The 21,329-nt window shown below is 33.4% G+C and overlaps 1 protein-coding gene across 3 annotated transcripts; it reads right to left on the reverse strand.

Moving 5' to 3' along the window:
• Positions 1–7,792: 7,792 nt before the first annotated feature.
• On the reverse strand, positions 7,793–17,121 carry LOC103328258 (Nucleotide/sugar transporter family protein). Of its 3 annotated transcripts, none has more exons than XM_008230658.3 (13): positions 16,924–17,121; positions 15,594–16,390; positions 15,307–15,476; positions 14,325–14,410; positions 14,188–14,237; positions 13,779–13,846; positions 12,927–13,027; positions 12,779–12,791; positions 11,001–11,185; positions 10,525–10,611; positions 9,373–9,467; positions 8,898–9,014; positions 7,793–8,290 (listed from the first exon to the last, which is right to left on the reverse strand). In XM_008230658.3, the coding sequence occupies exons 2-13, from the start codon at positions 16,112–16,114 to the stop codon at positions 8,287–8,289; spliced, it is 1,497 nt and encodes a 498-aa protein (XP_008228880.2). In that variant the 5' UTR covers positions 16,115–16,390; positions 16,924–17,121; the 3' UTR covers positions 7,793–8,286. The 3 variants fall into 3 exon arrangements, 2 of the variants coding, with proteins under 2 accessions (XP_008228880.2, XP_016649529.2); XM_016794043.2 differs by having other exon boundaries at positions 8,886–9,014; XR_016125961.1 differs by lacking the exons at positions 7,793–8,290; positions 8,898–9,014 and having other exon boundaries at positions 9,377–9,467; positions 10,525–10,601.
• Positions 17,122–21,329: the final 4,208 nt, after the last annotated feature.

The following is a 21,329-nucleotide window of genomic DNA, read 5'->3' on the forward strand; positions in this document are numbered from 1 at the left end:
AAATCTCTATTTAAAAAGTCACATGTCAGGCACATGATTCATTGTTGAATTAAAAATTGATTTTTTAACCTGTCTCTCTTATTCTGTATCTCTCTGCTAGTCTCGAACCCAAATGGGTTTAAGCCCCATTTGCTACACATTTGTCTAACCGTTCTTCCACCACACTACCATATGGAAAGCTGTGTACCCAAGTAAACGGGTACCCTATAAATCTTGTGAAGCTAAGCCTACAATCATCCAAAGCCTTCCAAAAATTGTTCATATGAAATTGAGGTCGTTCTCGTCCACCTTGCTTTTCTTTGGGAAGAAAAATCTCATTAAAATCTCCAACTATCACCCAAGCACCTTGAATCCTGTGAGATAATCTGCGTAATAACTCCTAAGAATGGTTTCGTTGTTTAGTATCAGGATGCCCATAAAACCCAGTAAAATAAAATTGTGAGTGATTCGAATCAGTTATCAGAGCATGAATGTGACCAGCTGAGTAAGATATCAACCGCACACGGAGAACCTCTTGCTCTAGGTATTTGAACTTGGACTCGGCTGAACCATTTGCTCTAGGCATGTTCCTTCGCATTTTCTAACCACTTCATCTTCTTCTCCTCCTTCTCAACTGTATGCAATGGGTGGGTATGTCATAACAATTGTCTGTAATGGTGGAATTTGTGAAATTCGGGCTCCTCTGTTTTGAATTTGGCTTCAACTATTAGGGAAGCTGAATACTGGGAGGAAAACAGGTTAGAAGAACTATTCTCCAATTATATTGCACATGTGTCTCACATGCCACGTACGAAGGAATTTTAGATGAAATGTGCTAAAATCTAATGGCAGGTATTAAATTGGCAATTTTAATTAATTTGGGTGTTAAATTAGCTGACTTTTTAGTTCATAAAGTTAAATTCGATTGGGGTCCTAATTTGGGGAGGTCTACGACAATTTACTCTTCTTAATATGTACAACTTTTGAATAGGATGAAAGCGTATCCAAATACTTCTATACACTTTATAAACTGATGTGGAAAAAACTCAATAATTGATACGGTATTAATTGCATAGTGGATATGGCATCAATAAGAACACGTTTGTTTGCTCGAGTCCATAATCTAATTGGAAAGCATGTCAATTCCAACATCGTATTGCAAGAAATGTCAATTCCTAGGCAAGACCGGTATTAAACCATATACAACAATGAAAGCGTATCCAAATACTTTTCTTGGGCAAGATTTTTATGAGGCCATGTTTGTTCGCTCAAGCCTGTAACCTTTGACAATTTAATGAAAATTTACTACTTCCTCTAAATAAATAAATAGATAATATCCGAATACTTTTATAAATTTTTTATTAATTAATGCGGAAAAATCTAAATATAATCGGATACGATATTAATTGCAATTCCATAGAACCAAGACCAGCAAGTTCAGATTGGTCCGGTTCTCCTAGTCATTTGAGTCAATAACTAGACCATACCACATCAAATGAATAATGCTGATTTATATTTCGGTTTTAGGTGAAAATCGGACCGAACTAGACCATGTCCACCCCTACTAACAGGAGAGAAGGGGTGGGTCTTAAAGCCTCCCTTGTCAATTTTACCGTCATCTTTGACAGATAAAGCCTCGAGAGAGAGAGAGAGAGAGAGAGAGTTGTACTCGCTCATTGATGGGGGCGTGGGAGGAGGCAGTCGAGTTGGGGTGGGACTGGGGATGCAGTACGTGAGATATCAACCATCCCCATCCAACACCACCACAGATATCGCTGGAAGTGGGGATGGGTTGTGTTTTTGACTTTTTTCAATTTAATGTTATGTTATTATTTTACGAATAATGCTTTATTCTACTTACCACATTTGTATACCACATCCATATACCATCTTATATGCGCTGAGGTGGACAGCCCACGTCAATTAAAATTATTTAATATTTTCTTTTCTTTTATGATTTATTCTAGTATTTTTTTCTAATTGTCTTAATTAAAATACACTTCATTGATTTAATTGATGTGACATATAATATGGATATGCCACATCATGTGGTATAGAAATGTGGATAAAAATGTGGTAAGTATAGCATTACTCTTATTTTACTTATTAGATTTTGTTTTACTTTTTTTTAATTATTTTAAAAAGATAAATAATTTTTTATTAATCATTTATTACACATCAGCAAAAAAATTGAAGCGCATGTCTACCACGTCATCATTTAACATATGTATTAATGGTCTAACCTATTCTTTTTCAATAGCAAATTTTTATTATACCAGGCATAGAATTCTTAACCTATTTATAATGAATTCTTAAAAAGAATGGTCTACAATGGTAGTTTTCTATTCTTTTTCTTGTTAGTTTTCTAATTTATGATGCCTTTACTATACAATTACTTTCATTTTTACACTTCGAAGTTCTTCTCATGTTAGTAGAAATTATTGTGGTAGCAAATTTCCTCCCAGGTAGATTTATGGAACATCTTCACTCCACTTTAAATGTTCTTCCAAGAGATTTCCTGCAAAACAAGAATAATAAATCGGATAAACACCGGTGTGGTGGTGGTCTAGGGCCCTCCGATGCCCAATTCAGAAATGGTCTCAAGGAGATGTGGGTATTTTTAAAAGAGTACTGCTAAACGAACCCTAAAATTAACCGAGTACACCCTACTACAAAAGTATATATTGAATTACTGATTTACCATAATATAAAATTACCAAAAAGGATATATGGAATTGTGAAACAAATATCATTTTATAAGTGCACCCTACTAACCGTATTCAACCCTAAGGAGTTTCAAAGCCTCTGTTGTACTTTTGAAATTATGCAGATTTGCAAATTGGGTTACTTTTGAAGAGAGAGAGAATAGAGGCATTACAATAGGTCCTGCAGGTTTTATCTCAAGGCTAACTGTACTTTCTTGGTGCATCTTAGGTTGTTGTTCAATACATGACTGAGCTTGTCGTGAAAAGAGAAGTTAAAGCACAACCTGCTAAGTAGAAGAAGACTTGGGCTCAAATCTGCTTCTTCTCGCGGTCCAAAAGGAAGCGCAGCGGTGGAGATTATGTGAAGGCCTGATTAATCATTGAATTCCTGACAAAAGACACGATAATTTCAATCGAGTAAGTAGTCAAAATAATATTATGGTGAATTGACTTATATACTGTAAAAATAGAATTTATGCATATTACTTTCGCCTAGTTCACTAACAACATGAATGAAAAACTCTTTGACCCTACTGTGGTGGCACCATCTTCATCCCCCTTTTAGGACTTAGTTTTTCTGGCTTGTGAGCGTGTATGATTAAAAATATCTTAACTAGTACTACTAGGGCCAATTTGATGAAGTTTGCAATGACTTTCTTTGGACACTCATGCGCACCTTTCTTATTGTTTTTCTCTTATGTTCTTATAAGTGAAAAACAGGAAACTTGATCAATTTTAGTGAACCAAAAGTACACCTTAGAGCACTAGCTTTGGGGGAAAAAGTCTTGTTATTCGTGCACGTCCACCTCAATGTGGGGCTTAGAACAAGCCATTAGAAAACAGTTTTGGAAGGACACAAATGAATTGGCCTCTTATTAGTACATTGCAGAGATATTATTCCAGTTTTATATAGCATATATCAAAATAAAAGCAACATTAATAGGATCATCAGCAAAGATAATACTAACATGAATCATCTCTGTGACTTCTGCAATACATTGTTGTCTTGCACGCAGTTCAGTTGACAAAGCCTCTTCCAACTGTGTAGGAGGTTCAGGTACTGTGACATTCAGAGTTGTTGACATTCAGAGCTATTTGAATTGCTTATTTATTTATTTATTTATTTATATATTTGGATTCCTATCATAAGGAGTTTCAAAGCCTCTTTTGTACTTTTGAAATTATGCAGATTTGCAAGTTGGGTTACTTTTGAAATTTTGGAATGGATGCTTCATACATTTCGAAGAAGTCATCAAAAGAGGTATTAACTTTGATTTTATTTTTTATTTTATTTTTTGGTTTAGGCTAAAGCATGTGTACCGAAAAATGACAAATATGAGGATTTTTTTGCAGCATCCAGAAGATGTATCTAAGCAAGACACCGACATCAATAAACAATGTGTTTTAGACTACAGAAACGAATTTATCACAAACGAGGTAAATTAATGAATATTTATATATTTATTTTATAATTGCATACATTAATTTAATTATTAGTGATTTTACAGATATTTGTTAGTCGTGATGCATTAATAAGATGGACTCGTGAACAAAGGAAAAGGAATGGCTTTGTGATTATCATTAAAAAGTCAAAGCTGATTAAATTAATGGACCCCTGGTACACCCTAATACTTGTAGCACTATTAAAAAAATCAAGCTGAAAATCAACTATAAAATATTTATAAGTATTAGGGTGGTGTACCAGAATGTATTTAATAGTTCTCTGAGGTGTACTTAGTTAATTTTACATTTTAATTAAAATATTAGGGTGTATTAGTTTTTCAGTTAATTTTAGGGTTAGTTTAATCTAAAAGGAATAAGTATTTTCCTCCAACCATGCATACTCATAATTTGAGTCTATTTATTAAATTGTTTAAAATGATTAACCTCTATTTTTTTAATTTTTCTTCACATTATTTTTATTTCAACATTCATGATTTAATTTTATGAACATTTTAACCTAAAAAAATCCAAAATCCAAAACATAATATAATTTCACTTAAAAATAAAAACATATTAAGATAAACCATAATTACAATTAAGATAAATGATAATCACAAAATTATTTTGGGTTGAATTTGAATTAGAGTAATTATAAAAATTAATTTTGCCGTTGAATTTAAATTTCAGCCATGGGATGTGAATTTTTCCCATTAAGATTGCTTAAAAATATGCTGTCCATTGATTATATGTAGAATGAAAAACAAAAAAAAAAAAATTTGACACAGCAACTTAATTCAGCCATTGGATTGAAACATATAATTGTTCAGGGCTTGACAAGTGGCGCAAGCAGCATGGGTAAGTTGGCAACAAGTGGTCCATGTAGCTGGGGTCTTCACGTGGCTGCTTGGTTTGATGCGAGTTGGGCCCCACAGCAGTTCCGCCTGGACTGGAAAGCTGGGCCAAATAGCGCCCAAGATTTCAGTCTGCCTAAAATTCTCCTCCCTATACATGCGTTGGAGATGAAATGGGGCCAAATTTTGAGATTTTTTTGGGTTTAGCCCCAGGGTTGGAGAAGGCCTTAGGAAGAAAATGGGGGTGGTGTGAGAGCCAGAGAGAGAGGAGGCATGTGAGCCTTTCAAGCTAGGGTTTTGGAATTACCTCTTTGATGTGTAACCCTTGGTTTTCCTAAAAGAATTATTCTTTCTTTCCTTTTGGAAATATTAATTCTCTATTTCATTACCTTATATGATAGCCAAGTTATCCTATATTAATATTTTTCTTCATCGTATAAGTACGCAGTTTGTTATAACAATTTGGATTTTTATATTTTTAAATAGATGTTATGCAAGCATGAGAGTCGTATTGTGGATTCTCTCGCCAAAGAAAATAAATGTATCTACTTCTGATTTGATTGCAGTAATCTTTGAAGATTTTTGTTCAAAAGAATCATGATTTACCAAATAACTATGGTATGACATTCCATTTTATTATATTTTAAAAATAATGTCTTCTATTTTTCTTTTGTGTTCCCGTATAAGATTATGGTAATCTTCTACACACACGTAGTGGCGGACCTATTAAGGTTTCAAATTGCCTCTTGCTCAGCTGATGTACAGATTACCTTATTTCCATTTGTAACATTTAAGTAAATGTTTTTGTTCTTTTACTTTCATTTATTTTTATATTTCTCCATTTACTTAAGTTTACAATGTAAATAAGGAAGTAATTCCCATTTGGATTCAAATAAAAATACTAGAAAATCAAATTTCCACCAACTCAAAATATGAAAAAATCGGTTTTAGTGCAAAATACAATTTATGATAAAAATGATGGGTCATTAAGTCAATATATACTTCTTCATACTAAAATCTCATAAAATTAAGTTTTCTTATTTGATGTGTAAGGAATAAAAGCCGCCAAAAATTATCTTGAGAAAATGATTATTCCAAAAAACAATTTTTCATACTTAGTCAATATTTTTACATAAAATAATTTTTCATGAATTATATGAATGCATGAAGGAATCTAAGGTCAATCTAGGTAAAAAAAACCTTAGATGTTCAATCACAAAAAGGTTTTAGCCTTTCAAAATTGCACATTCGCTAAAAAATTCATGAGTCCGCCAGTGCACACAAGTACACATATTTGTATACATGTTAAAACCACGACCAAAATCTACTAATGTTGGTTTAAGTTCAATGAGACAGAGGTCATGCCAGGGAAGACGTACATTACGAATACAGAAGAACGTCATGGAGTGCCCTTTCATGTACTGCAAATGAAGTAGAAGAGGTCCTTCAAGAATCTACAGGTATGACAAGCTGCTTTGACCAAATAAAAAATAAAAAAATTGACAAGCTGCTTTGATACAATCTTTGCAGTTTTGGGTAGAAATAAAATTGGAGAATCAAATCTGCACATTTTCCTTTCTTGTAAACTTTAGGTAATCAAAAGTCCTCATCCCAAATTTCAGTTTGTGGAATTTGGACAGTGGAAGTGGTTAGTTCTGAATTCTCACGAGAGACTGAGCACTTCAAAACAACGCCTGTCAGTCAACATTGTTCAAGTCTTGTCAGACAGAGACCTTCATTTCATTCCTGAGCACCTCAACCTGAAAGCAAGACCAAACAACAAAAAAGAGAGTTGAAAAACAAAGTTACAGTTTTTTATAGTTTGATTCATGCTGCGTGTCTTCTTTAAGGATTCTCTATTTCTTAACCATATGAAGTAGCTGCACTCATACTCGAAGGTCCTCTTACAAGTGTCTTTAAAATATATATATATATATATTAAGAGGAGCGATAATATATATGATAATATATATATATATATATATATATTATAGGACACTTCCTATTGAGAGAGACGATAATATAATAAAGAGGAAATTCAAACTTGGATGCAAATGGACCGGCTCATTGCCCTAGTAACTGGCTCAACCCATGTTTGCGACAATAGTTATGAATTTATATGTGAAGTAATGGGCATGATCCAATTTGGAGTTCATTGAACGAAGGAAACTTCATTATGGTATGCGAGTAGTTTATAATGTTCATGTTCTTGGTTGTATCAAAAAATAAATTGCCAAAATACCTTGAAAGTAAATTTAGGTTTTAGCCACAAAAAAACTTTCACTTTTGCATAAAGCCAAAAAAATTTCAAAAAAGACAGAAAAACCTCTCAACTTTCAAACCAAAAACATACAAATATAAAAGATTCCTTAAGAAATTCAAAAATAAATAAGGGCAATTTTATCCATTTTGGCTTCTTTAAAAAATTTCTCCCTTCTGTGTTCTTTTCCAAAGTCTCAATTTCATCTCAAATTTCTGTAGAGGTAACAGATTTCAGAAAGAACTCATACATGTTGAGAGCTTTGCCAGATGCCACTTTGATCGATTTCGGTTGAAGATTGTTCAACCATGGTGCAAACGGATTCAGATATACTTACAATTTATTTACTCATAGAAATTTGTAAAAGTTCAAAATTTGAAGATGGGTCCAGCAGAAGTGAGTGTCCAAAAACAGATTATGGATGTCAGATAGAAATCCACGCTTATCTATTATGTGCACACCCAAAGTAACGCCGTTGTAACCCATGAAGATAACTGCCCTCATAAAACCAAATGCAGTCCCAGCTTCTGCACATAAATACAATCACCAAATAGGTGATAAATCATAATTTCATATTCTTGTGAGAAATCATTTTTATTCTGATACCAAGAAAAAATGGAGAAAAAAAAAAGAAAAAAAAAAGCCCAATTTATAATATACATCAAGGGCAATGAAACAATCCATCAAGCATGATGGAAATTACAAAACTCTGGGTAGCTTGCAGGTGCAAACACCATCCCCTCTATCTTAACAAAGTATTTTTAAAAATAATAAGAAAAAACTGAAGCATTATTGACTTTGACATCCACGCTCACACATCCTAACAAATAACACTCAGTATATACTAATAGCTAAGATTTAGCTTCCCTTCTGATTCTTGGTGCGTAGCTGCAAAATCTCGACTCGTATTGATTTAGAGCGAACTCTGCGAAGGGCAAAGCTTGAAGAAGTAGGAACACGAACAGATGCTGAAAATTGAGACAAGCAAATGTGCTTCTTGCTAAAAGCTTCACCGAGATCCATGACAATGAACTTTTCCAGCGAAAATTTACCTGATGTAATGTCAAGTTAAATTAGCAAAATAGCCTAATATACAAATGACTGCATGAGAATTTAACAAAGCTTAGCAGTTAATAGAGACCAGTATTTTGATCCAGAATCAATATAACATTTTACCAAGCAATTGACTGAATCACTGACATTGAGACTCAGCCACAAATAAGAATATGACTGATACCAACCGTCACAAGAGGAAACTTTACAGTTTTTGGATATAAATTGGTATATATTAAAAAAACTAAGGTCCAGTTCCAGGTAGCAACCCCACTTTGCTCTTAAGGGAACTTTAGCCCTATCATTTAAAAAAATTTATGACCAGAAATACAAATGGCCGCATCTAAAACAAATATATAAAGATAAATAATAAAAAGAAAAATGCATAAGCAGGGATGAGGTAGATTCATACAGATAAAAGGAGTGACAATATTACGTGTAAAATTTAGTGCAATTAACATACATTTGGTGTAAATTTTTAAACCAAAACCATATTTTGTGTATTTAATGAAGTTGATAACTGAATTGTGTATTAGCTCGATATCGAGAATTTACAACTATTGGGTTCCTTCAAATTGAGATGCATGGACTTACTAAAGCTCTCACCTGCCATCATCTTGCTCATCCGTCTCCTCAAGAATAACATATTTTGCAGCAATATTTGTCGTGACTGATTCCTCCATGTCATCTTCACTTGTTTGACCCTTCTTTATCTTTTCGTATCTGTAAAATAAAATACAACTGATTAAAATGGAGATACATGTGGTATAGTGAATATTCAAGAGCAAGGCTTGCGTATTTGCAAGTTCTGTACAGTTTCGTCCTACTACTTCCACAGAAAACTACTTCCCAACACTCTTCCGATCTTATCCTTTTCTCTCCAACTAAAAAACTGGAGAACAAAAATTCCACCATCATAATTTTCTGGCCCTCCTGCCTATTTTCTTACTCACTCTCATTTGTATTTAAATAAAGTGTAAATTAATGGATTATAACAATTTTCAAAGGAATGTTTCACTATTAAACATACTACAGCATAAGCAAAAAGCAAATGATTCCCCCCAACCAAATGAGAACTTACTTGTACCAGTTGAATAAACTGACACCAAGCATAATTATGAAGAGCCCAGCTCCTTTCAACCGTGTAAATTCATCATGGAAGTAAATAACTGCAACCTGAGTATGCAAAATCATAGGTTTAGAAATCAATACATAATTTGACAGCCTCAGCGATAGATATATATTACGAGTACAGAAACCTGATGAGCATCAACAGGACAAGAATGCCACACAATTAACATAATTTTCAATGTTTATACATTAAAATCCATAGAAAGCTAAAATCAGAGTTCAAAATAGAAACAGAGGCTCAAACTAGAACATTTACATAGCATAGAAGCAAAATCTGACATGTGAGTAACCAAATTGTTTTGGTGTAAATTCTCACAAGAGCTTAGAGCTAGCAAATCATGAACTAGAGTTTGGGCATAGATAGCAAAGCTTATCTGCTTAAGTGGGAATTAATTCAGGCAGTGACGCAAGTCTGCAACTTGTTTATGCAATTCCTCAAATAATTTATGAAATCTAAGATATGGAGGTATAAACATTAAGATATTGTATTAATGCACCAAAGATGAGCAAATCCAGATTTGCCATTCCTCTCATCATGTATTGTATTAACTATATGTTCCATGGACACATTTTGAACAGAAAAGAAGAGAACAATAAAAATAAAATAAACAGAAAAGGATTTCTTTCTCTAAGTGAATACGGGTGTACTACTGCCAATGTAGCCTTTTTGGACATTACCAGAGTACATACACTCATAAGTAGACGTTTCAATATTGTTTTACAAGCCAATTTTTGCAGGCAGCAGATAGACCAGTAGCTGCAGGAAAGTGGATTTCTAATGTAATCTATCTTGTTTGACAAATAAGGTAACCAACAAAACTTTTAACATAAATAGGCACATAGCATGCCCCATATCGAAACAAGATGCTACTTCATGATCAATTCCTACTTCTAGCACTAGCATTCACATGAGTGAAATCAATGGACAATAGTTAAATGATTCTATTTAATAGCACTCGTGAGTCATTATTTATTCTCATGTAATTCTTAAAGAAACAAACTGTAAATAGCTATGAGATTGTACAGCTGAGAACAAGTAGGTCTAGAACGTAAGACAACCCAAAATTTAAAAGAACGGACAACCATAAAGAACCGAACATACCAATATAGTGAGAGCCTCCTTAACAACACCTGCTATTGTTACTGTGACAGCACTGGTTACTGAGACAAGAATGAATTCTGTTAATACCTACAGCAAAAGGGCATCTTAGTCAGTTTAAATCAAGATTATTCCTTATAAATGCATATATATGTGTATGTATGCACGCATATAATTATTATCGCATAAGATCCTTAAATGAGGACCTGTTTTTCAACCATTCGATCATATATGAATAGCTGAGATAAATTGAATGTATCTCATCCCCTATACATAGCTGAGAGAACAAATATACACACACGCACACACAGACTTAAGGTATTTAAAACAAAAGCAAAACTTGAAGTAAACTAGTCTTGTAGTTTAAAGTCAACAGCCCTCACCTAATACTCTAATTTAAAGTCAATAGCTATCATAAAACATGCAATAGTAAGAAAGAAATCAATATGCAACAAGAAAAAGTTCCCCTATTCTCCTACCATAAAAAAGGCAAGGGTTCCACCAAACAGCATCAGCAAGCAACTTCGAATGATATGTGCTGGATTATTGAAGTAATTGTTTCTCCTAAGTTCATCCCACGGATCAAAAACAAGAGAGAGAAGGGCAGTCACTACTGCCATCACTGGGGTCACATAGCTCATCAAAGTAAGCGGATTTTTTAAACCTAGAACAATTCAACAGAATTATTGTAAGAGTAAGTTATGCAAACTTACAGCATCTATATACTAATATTTGAAAATATAAGATTGTCAGAAACTGTCCTGATTCAGAAAAAATTGTTCATATATACATCTATATACCATAACTTTTCTACGGCATCAAATTTCATATTTTAGTCATCATGAAATTGACAAAAATAAATTAGCCAGGTGTAAACTGCATGTGACTGAACTGGATGCATAGCCATAACTTCACCAGTAACATGCTTCAGACAACCCAAATGATGGAAACAAGTTGATTACCACCTAATCTTTTAGCGTCTGGAAAACGAAAGGACAAGAGAATATTACCATTTGTCCATTACCCTTAATCCCATGCAGATTTCAGCATCAATTTCATGATTCATATTTACTAAACAAGCCAAAAATGTACCAAGGCCTCTGATGGTTCCACGAAATCACACGTATCCAGATATGGGATACTGTTTCAAGGCAGGTAATGAATTGCATCTCTAAGTTGCAAAAGGTAGTGATATCATAATTTCTTCGTTGAACCTTTTGTAGCTGTGTCCAATGTGTACTCCTTTATTCATAAGTACTCCTTGTTCTTCACATTAGAAAAAGGAGTACACATCGGATAATTCCTTTTCTAATATGTACTCCTTGGTCACTTTTATTGTACTTTATTATGATTTTTTTAATAAAATATGATTCTTCTAAAAAAAGTTGCAGAGGTCACAAATTTGCTGACAATCATAGTCCTGGTTGCCAAACCCTTGTCTAAATACCAGTCACCAATGCCAATCTCTAAATTTGGTTTAGTTCAGTTGGGTGACTTCATTGGAAGCTAAGGTGGAATTTGTTCACACGAAGTATAAGTCATAACTTTTATGTGCTTTAATGTGGTTTAAAAAATATCCATGATTTATCTATTTGAGTTGCCTTGCCTCCCAAAATTTAAATCAACTATAACTGTTTGAGATTGTATGCTGGCTTCACCTGAGCCATCTTACTGGAGTCTAAGATGACTAACGCTAAAAAGCAACATGTCCGATAATTACATTATAGACAAAACTCAACCAGTACTTCTTGGATTATCCCACAAATACAATAAAGTACAGATAGTGAATATAATTACTTATCTTCACATAAGAAAATAAACATGAAACCATAAATCACATATTTTTAGGACATAATAATGATACCACTGAAATACTTCAGGACTTATAAGTATTCACAAATTGCACTTGTTTCGGAAAAAAAAAATTAATGCAAAAAATCTCATAAAATATCATAGTATAGAATATGAAAAATCTAATGAAATCTCGTAGTATAGAATTTACAAGTTAAACTATTTGTTTAAGTTATTTAAAAAAATGAAAAACTCATGCACTTGCCAAAAACGACAAATTACTTGAATAAGAAGCTCTAACTCTAGCAGGGACTGACCACATTGACATGTTTACATAACATATAATGATGTTATCATAGTGGCAACTGATATACATAGTGCAAGAACTCTTTCGAAGACAAATATGTGAAATTTACTATTCAAACATTCCAAAAGTGAGATTACAATTACAGCATATAGCACTTACCATAATCTTCTTTCTTTATTTCGATTTTGGGAAACCATTCACGAGCGTAATGCATAACAAAGTAACCAATAAAGATACGTAAGATTATGTAGTTATAAAAACCAAAAAATTGAAAGAAAGAAAAACCAGAAGCACGCAGAAAGCATACCTGCAAAAGAATTTGAGTCATGCACCAGCGGAAGCCGGACATAACAGCAGCAAGCATGACAAAAATGAATCCCCAAAAGTCAAATTCAGTCTCCTTTGCAACTGCAGAAAATCCAAAATGGGAAGATATGGAAACATTAACATTGGAAATATCATAAACGCTTAAAAGTTCCACTCCAAAAAAAATTCTTAGAAAAGCAATAACCACAAGGGCTAGAAGCATAACAGGCAACAACAATGGTAAGGACTTGAATTGAGGTTTCAGTTGTGATCTTTTAATCACAAAAAACTATATGTTTAAGCATTAGCAAACAATCTGCTAAACTAAAAAAACAATGAATTTTAAAAAATGCACATAAGTTCACTGTATGTGAACAAAAAGCGGTCTTAGGATATGGAACTTGTCAAGGCCCTTTGGTATTTCCATCAATAATGGCAGACATTATAATGAAGAAGGGAAAAACCAGATTTTAGGATAGAGTTACTTCAACAAAGAGATGGCAGAAAAGCCTAAAGATAAGTTCATTAAGATTAGAAGTACAAAATGTCCAGTTCAAGTTCCTTTTGAGCAGGCAAGATATCCTACGTCTTAGGCACATATTTTGGGAGCATTACTGCATTCCCATGAAATCTAAAAGAAAAGGACATTAAAAGATTGACGAGAGAGAATGAAACAGACATATGTACAATTACTAAACTATAAAAAGAAAAACAAGAGAGAGGAAGGAAAGAAAGGGGAAGGAAGGGAAATCTTTTAATACGAGAATCGAAAAAATATACACATACGAAAAAAAAAAAAAGAAACAAAATCAGAGCATAATGAAATAAACGATTATAAGCCAAAGCTTAATACCTGTTAATAGTATTCCGATGGAGATAATTAATATGATTCCCGAAAGTCTAACGCTTGGTGCCTCCAATCTTCCAAGCAGAAGATTTGCATTGCACGGAAGAAAAAAAGGGGCACAATCAGAGAGAAAATGAAAATGACGTTAACCAAAGGTAAGCACAATGATACAGGGCGACTAGACACTGAAATGTATGATAAAGTTATAGTTAATTTGTACGCTAATTTTAACCCAGAAGTCATTTTAGAACTATAAGAAATGAGGGAGAAGAAACATTTGGACACAAATAGAGTTACAAGAAGACTGGATTACAGATATAGCAGTTATAGCAAAGATTGGATAGCATCTGGTAAAGATATCTATGCACCATGATTAGGGAAACAGGTCACAGAACTCTACTCGCAAGAAATTCACCTGAAAGCAAAAGCAAATAGAAGAAGAAATATAGGAGCAGCAGATTTACACTGCAAAAGTAAAAGGAAGTCAGTAAGTAGTTGACTGATAACAAATGAAAAATGTTAGGATGTGAATATGTGGAGAAAGTAACCAACCATTGTGGCAAATGTGACAGATATAAAAACAAGGGATGCGTTGCTTAGATTAACATCCATTGCTGTTCCAAGAGCCGTGGGTACAACTGTGAAAGGCAAAGTCCATCTGTAGCATTAGTTGATAGAAAAGTTAATTTACTAAGTAACAGAGAAGTATTAAGTATATGACAACAAAATTATAAGAAGGGAAGCATATTTTGTAAAGAACATTAACATCAGGCATCCAAGAGAGGTTATACGATAAATCAAATGCCACAGAATGTATTCTGATTTAACATTAATATCAGGCATCAAAGATAAGAACCTATACAAACAATAATAAGTACGAAATATAATTAGTTATCAAATTTCTGTGTCCTGGATCATGTGTACGTACTGTCTTCTGCTCAACTCTTTTCAATGTGCTGACCTATTTGTGTCATTCTTGTCTTCATGACGTTGCTTCACAGATTATGAGAGAAGCTCCATGCTTCATGACCTAGGTCGACCAATACAGTTTCCCTAAAAAATCTACAAATCTAAATCTTTTGCTCTTTCAGATATGAATAAAACTTAGTGCACAGTGTGGATTGGCGCAAGTTCAATCAAAATTGCTTTAAAAACTAGCTTTAAACACAATCTTCCTACCCATTCAGAAACATAGGTATAAACTCCAACAGGCATCACAATAGGCCACAACTATGATGGTTGAAGATGGTATGGAATAGATTATATATTTTTCATAACAAAATATCACTTGAATCTTGGAAAGAAGAGCAAGAAGAAGAAATCTTATTCACAATAATTGTTCCTATTTAAACCTTAATTTCAAAATATAAAAAACATATATCCTAACAAACAAAAATAAAATAAAAACCGTAAAACAACCGGCATTTGAAACTTAAGCTGTAAGCACTAGGTTATTTGGAAAAATGTTTAAAGAACTCAACTCACTTCACAATTACCAAATTCATATAACAAAGCAAAAGGATGATGAGTTTACCTTTCACAAAGTAATCTCTCCATGACATAGAACCACCAGTTTGGAATCTATTAGACCAATACCATGTGATTCCCTTTGAAAAAACAGCTTGCATTGAGAAATGAACAGTATTCATCAATAATGGAGCAGGGAACTTCCCTAAATCATCTCCTAACAGACTTTTGTTATACCTAAACAAACCAGAAACAATAAAAAAACGGAGAAGAAAATAATTTAGCATCATTAAGTAACTTGAATATTTCACAAAATATATACATATGATGATTGATCAAGTAGAGAGAACTTACAAGGTCAAAAACAGGCTGAAAGTGTACCACATTAGTACGAAGAACAACATTTTCAGCACATTGGAAACAGAAATCGGGTTCTTCGAATTGGGCGGTAATGCTTTATGGTTATGCATAGAACTATCTATAGCATGTACCTCCCCTTCAGAGCTATTCTCGATATCAAAGGGCAAATACTCCTCATTTCCAGTCCCACCTACGTGAGTAGAATCATCATCCAAGGTATCACCACCGTTCAACCGCACATTTCTCTTCTGAGATTTACTATTATGGTTTCTGTCCCTATCCAACATGTTGTTTTCTAGCTCACCCCTTTGAAGCATGGGCAATTCAAAGTCAGAGTCGTCTTCTACACTAGCATCCGTGTTTTCTAATTGATGATCAAAATGCACTGTCCCATCTTCATCGCACCAGCGAGAGAATGAGGGCTCCCTGTGAAGACCTGATTCTTGGCTTCCACTCTGAGCGTAGTTGGCTTCCGTGTACTCAACCTTTTCTGTGTCCAAATCACTCTCTACCATCTCCTATTAAACTCTAAATTAGAGCCATCTATACCCTAAAACACAATCCAATCTACCCAATGGCCTCTGAATATGTTTGGTTCTATTAAAATCAGACAATAGCATTGTTCAACTTGGATGAACTACATGATCTAGCACACAGAAAAAATTCCAATCTTGGCGACTCACTCCTAAGTAGCCCTTCTACAATTTTCAGCAATAATACAAAGAAACAGCTTCAGAACTCAAAAAAAGGCGCTCCACTATACTGGCATTGATTGGAGACTCCAACAGTTCCTATTCAGATTCAAAATTTCCATCAAGAAAACCTTAAAATGTCCAGTGTAAGCTAAACTGGAATCAACAAGACCCAACTTATCGGGAAAGAAAATTTTGAAGGAAAACAATCAACTACTCTGCATATAAATGATTTAGTTAAGCTGAGGCCTTCTAAGTCTTTCCAAGAAAATTGTTAATTGCTTAAACAATTTCTAGGCAACCGAACAGAGCGTTAAACCCAATGAAAGAACTGCCGTACAGCATTACAGAATCCAAACCCAAAAACCAATGTTGATGTCTGTTCCTTTTAAACGTTCAGATCAAATAAAACACGAATGATAAATAGATACATATAAAAACACACACACGCACACAAGGCAGCCCAGATCATAAGAAAAACCCAGACACTCAAAAGCCAAAATATTTGGTTTCATTCTATCAGATACACAGAAATACGTACGTGTATAGATAAATGTGCACATACAGATTCGATATGAAATGTCAAAGTTAGAAACTGATTACGAGAGATTGCTAAGGAGCATTAAGCTGACCTCAAATTGGGCACAAAGAGACAATAGGCTCAGAGAGAGAGTGAGAGATCTATAGCTGAGAATGAGGAGAGAGATCCAATCTGGGATTTGTTTGGTGATTTTAATTTATTTTATTTGCGATTTGTATTTGGTTTTCGTAGGTACAGAGTCAGAGGGCTTTTGAAAATGCCGTGTTTTTGGTTTTGGGTGTTTTTGTCTGTTGTTGTTGTTGTAGCTGGTGCTTGCCTTAATTTGTCAAAAACGTTAATTATAATTATTAAAAACAAATAGATTAGTTAATTATGTAATTATCAGCTTGGTTTTATATTTATATTTTTGGTACGATTTTGCTTTATCGGGTGGCCTTTCGTCCTTCGCCAATTTAATTGAATTGAATATGGTAGGTCAAAGACTTGAGGCTTGCTTTAGTTATAAGCTAACGTTGAACATTATATTAAGTTTGGTGCAATTTGCCAACGTGACCCAACTTTGGGGAAAAAAGATTTTTTTTGTGTAATCACAAAACATGTGTTATAATATGAGCAAATTTGTAATACCGACTTTTACGGTCACACCAAAACTTCTATCGATAACTAGTATGTTAAGAATAGAAAAATCGAAATATTGGGTTTATTTTAAAATCAAATATGGAGGGTTTTTTTTGTCAAATATTGGAGTTCATATCCATATAACTATAATAGCAAAACAGATAGAAAATGGTCTCATGACAAAACATATAGAAATTTTGCCCTCGCATTTCTGAAGATCTTGTCTCAAGATAGAATGGACAGAAACTTGGCTCCACGATCCCGAATATTATTTTTCTATTTTATTTCTTTCCCTTTTGTACATATATCTTATAATTATGAATATTGACTTTCCTTCTTTTTACTCTATTAAGGTTTACACCATTGTACTATAAATACCTTCTTTTGGAGAATTGAATATATATTCAAAAATTAACCCAAAATTATTTTCTACAAGGTATCAGAGCGAATATCCTAGGGTTTCCTTCTAGAAAATTTGTTGTGGATGTGCCGCAAACATACCCGTTCTATAGGGTTGTCGTGCCTTCATCTACCCTTGCCTAGCTACAATCCGTGCCATAGGGTTGCCAAGCCTACCTATACTCATACACCGTTCATTTTGACCTTGTCCCCATACCATGGGTGACTTGGCCATTAATCTAGAGATCACTGTAGCACCAGTTGTTACAGTTCACCGGGAAACTTCCGCTACACCGATTGGTATCAAATTGAATGGTGCCAATTTTACTACATGGTATCAATACCTTAAGCCTTAGAAATCTTCCCAAACCTCAGACCTCGTTCCTTTCCATTGCACTCACTGCAACAGTACCAAACATAACAGAGATAAGTGCTTTAAACTCAATAGGTATCCTGATTGGTGGGATGCTTTGAAACATCGGAAGAAGCATCAAGACAGAGTTTGACATGTTGCACTGACCGACACTATTCTGAAGGCCAATGGCCCTTCTATAGGTGCCGCACCTACTGCTTCTGGCAATAGCTACACCTCCATTAGCCGGATATAATACACTACCTGGTTTTGCTACAACTGTTCAGCCACATCATTCCTTCATGTCATCTAATCCTACTCAAGAAAGTATGCCTTCTAGTTTGAGTTCCCAAGGTAATGCAAGTTGAACATTTCAATCATCTGGTTTACATACCGATTATGGATGGATCACTGATTCAGGGGCCATAGATCATATGACATTTGATCAAGGAGATTTTAAATATCATACCACACCCCATTTAAGTAGTGTAGCCAATGAAAATGATGTTTCTAGTCCAGTCATAGAACTCACTCTGTCTCTCTCCTTACACCATTGTCTCTCTCCTTACACCATTGCTTACTTGTGCCTTCTCTCTCTAATAATTTATTGCACGTCAAGCAGGTAATGGAACAACTTAACTATTTGGTACTAATGTATCCATATTTCTTCCTTTCTAAGATATCCTCACGAAGGAGGCACTACTACAAAAAGTGAAAAAGACGACCAAAAAAAGACAACGGTAGAAGAAAAAACCGTCTTTGTATTTAAAAAAACGACGGTAATAAAAAACCGTCGTGGATAAGTGACTTAAACAACTAAGCGGAGGTACTGTTGAATTTTTTTTATAACAACGCACACAAATAAAAAGCGTCGTCTTATTAAAAAGGTTTTCTTCAGAGTTAAAATCTGACCAAAAACCAACTACAGCAGGTATGACAAGCGTCATCTTTTAAAAATCAAGTGTCCTTTTATTGGTAAAGACATGGTTGTTTTGAAAGAACTGTCGTCTATTATATGTAAAGATGATGGTTTGTTTAAAAAAGGGTCATTTATTTTATGTAAAGATGATGATTTGTTTAAAAAAAGGTCCTCTATTATGAAGTAAAGATGACGATTTTTTTACAAATAGGTCGTCTATTATATGTAAAGATGACGATTTTTATACAAACCGTCGTCTATTATATGTAAAGATGACGCTTTTTATAAAACCGTCATCTATTATATGTAAAGATGACGATTTTTATACAAACCGTCGTCTATTATATGCAAAGATGACGCTTTTTATAAAACCGTCGTCTATTATATGTAAAGATGACGATTTTTATACAAACCGTCGTCTATTATACGTAAAGATGACACTTTTTATAAAACCGTCTTCTATTATATGCAAAGATGACGCTTTTTTATTAAAAAACCGTCGTCTATTATATGTAAAGATTACGTTTTTTATAAAAACCGTCGTCTATTATATGTAAAGATAACGATTTTTATACAAACCGTCGTCTATTATATGTAAAGATGACGATTTTTATACAAACCGTCATCTACTATATGTAAAGATAATGTTTTTTTATAAAAACTGTCGTCTATTATATATAAAGATGACGCTTTTTATAAAACCGTCGTCTATTATATGTAAAGATGACGATTTTTATAAAAACCGTCATCTATTATGAAGTAAAAGATGACGATTTTTTTTTTAAATGGTCATCTATTATATATAAAGATGAAGCTTTTTATAAAAAAGGGTCATCTATTATATGCAAAAATGACGCTTTTTATAAATAAATAAAAAGGGTCGTCTATTATACGTAAAGATGATGGTTTGTTAAAATAACTGTTAAATCATGATTTTTCATTTATAACCGTCGAAATTTTTTGTCCCATTACTTGATCTCTGAATGTTTATTTTTTTCGATTTTTGGTGTATATGATATCGAAGTATAAGCAAACAAGTTTGACAGTTGGATCATTGAAACTAGTTTCTTAGAATGTGTATGCCATCAAAACAATATATTCACTAACAATTAAGAGTTTATTTATACTTTCGTTGAATATAACATAAGATTTTGTGGTATCCACTAGTGTAAATATTTTAAATTGAAGATCAAATTAAATCATTGTATTCATATAGGGTCAATGAGTGTAGCGGTAAAAAATCATCAAAATTGGAGTTAAAATAACCGTTAAATCATGATTTTTCATTTATAACCGTCGAAATTTTTTGTCTCATTACTTGATCTCTGAATGTTTATTTTTTCCGATTTTTGGTGTATATGATCTCGAAGTATAAACAAACAAGTTTGACGGTTGGATCGTTGAACTAGTTTCTTAAAATGCGTATACCATCAAAAATATATATTCACTAACAATTAAGAGTTTATTTATACTTTCGTTAAATATAACATAAGATTTTGTGGTATCCACTAGTGTAAATATTTTAAATTGAAGATCAAATTCAGTCCTTGTATTCATATGGGGTCAAGGAGTGTAGTGGTAAAAAATCATCAAAATCGGAGTTAAAATAACCGTTAAATCATGATTTTTCATTTATAATCGTCAAAATTTTTTGTCTCGTTAATTGATCTCTGAATGTTTATTTTTTCCAATTTTTGGCGTATATGATCTCAAAGTATAAACAAACAAGTTTGACGGTTGGATCGTTGAAACTAGTTTCTTAAAATGCGTATGCCATCAAAACAATATATTCACTAACAATTAAGAGTTTATTTATACTTTCGTTAAATATAACATAAGATTTTGTGGTATCCACTAGTGTCGTCTATTATATGTAAAGATGATGGTTTGTTTAAAAAATGGTCGTCTATTATGAAGTAAAGATGACGCGTTTTATAAAAAAATCGTCGTCTATTATATGTAAATATGACGGTTTTTATAAAACAACCGTCGTCTATTATATGTAAAGATGACACTTTTTATAAAACTCGTCGTCTGTTATATGTAAAGATGACGCTTTCTATAAAAAAAATCGTCGTCTATTATATGTAAAGATGACGATTTTTATACAAATCGTCGTCTATTATATGTAAAGATGACGCTTTTTATAATGAAACCGTCGTCTATTATATGTAAAGATGACGTTTTTATAAAAACCGTCATCTATTAT

This window comes from Prunus mume, linkage group LG4, assembly GCF_029339155.1.
Source record: "Prunus mume cultivar Tortuosa linkage group LG4, ASM2933915v1, whole genome shotgun sequence".
In the NCBI taxonomy this organism is placed as follows: domain Eukaryota; kingdom Viridiplantae; phylum Streptophyta; class Magnoliopsida; order Rosales; family Rosaceae; genus Prunus; species Prunus mume.

Coding starts and splice junctions, on each gene's coding strand:
- LOC103328258 (XM_008230658.3), bottom strand. CDS start 16,114: ATGGTAGAGAGTGATTTGGACACAGAAAAGGTTGAGTACACGGAAGCC. Junction 15,477..15,593: donor TTCAGCCTGTTTTTGACCTT/GTAAGTTCTCTC, acceptor TGGTTTGTTTAG/GTATAACAAAAGTCTGTTAG. Junction 14,238..14,324: donor CTGTCACATTTGCCACAATG/GTTGGTTACTTT, acceptor TTACTTTTGCAG/TGTAAATCTGCTGCTCCTAT.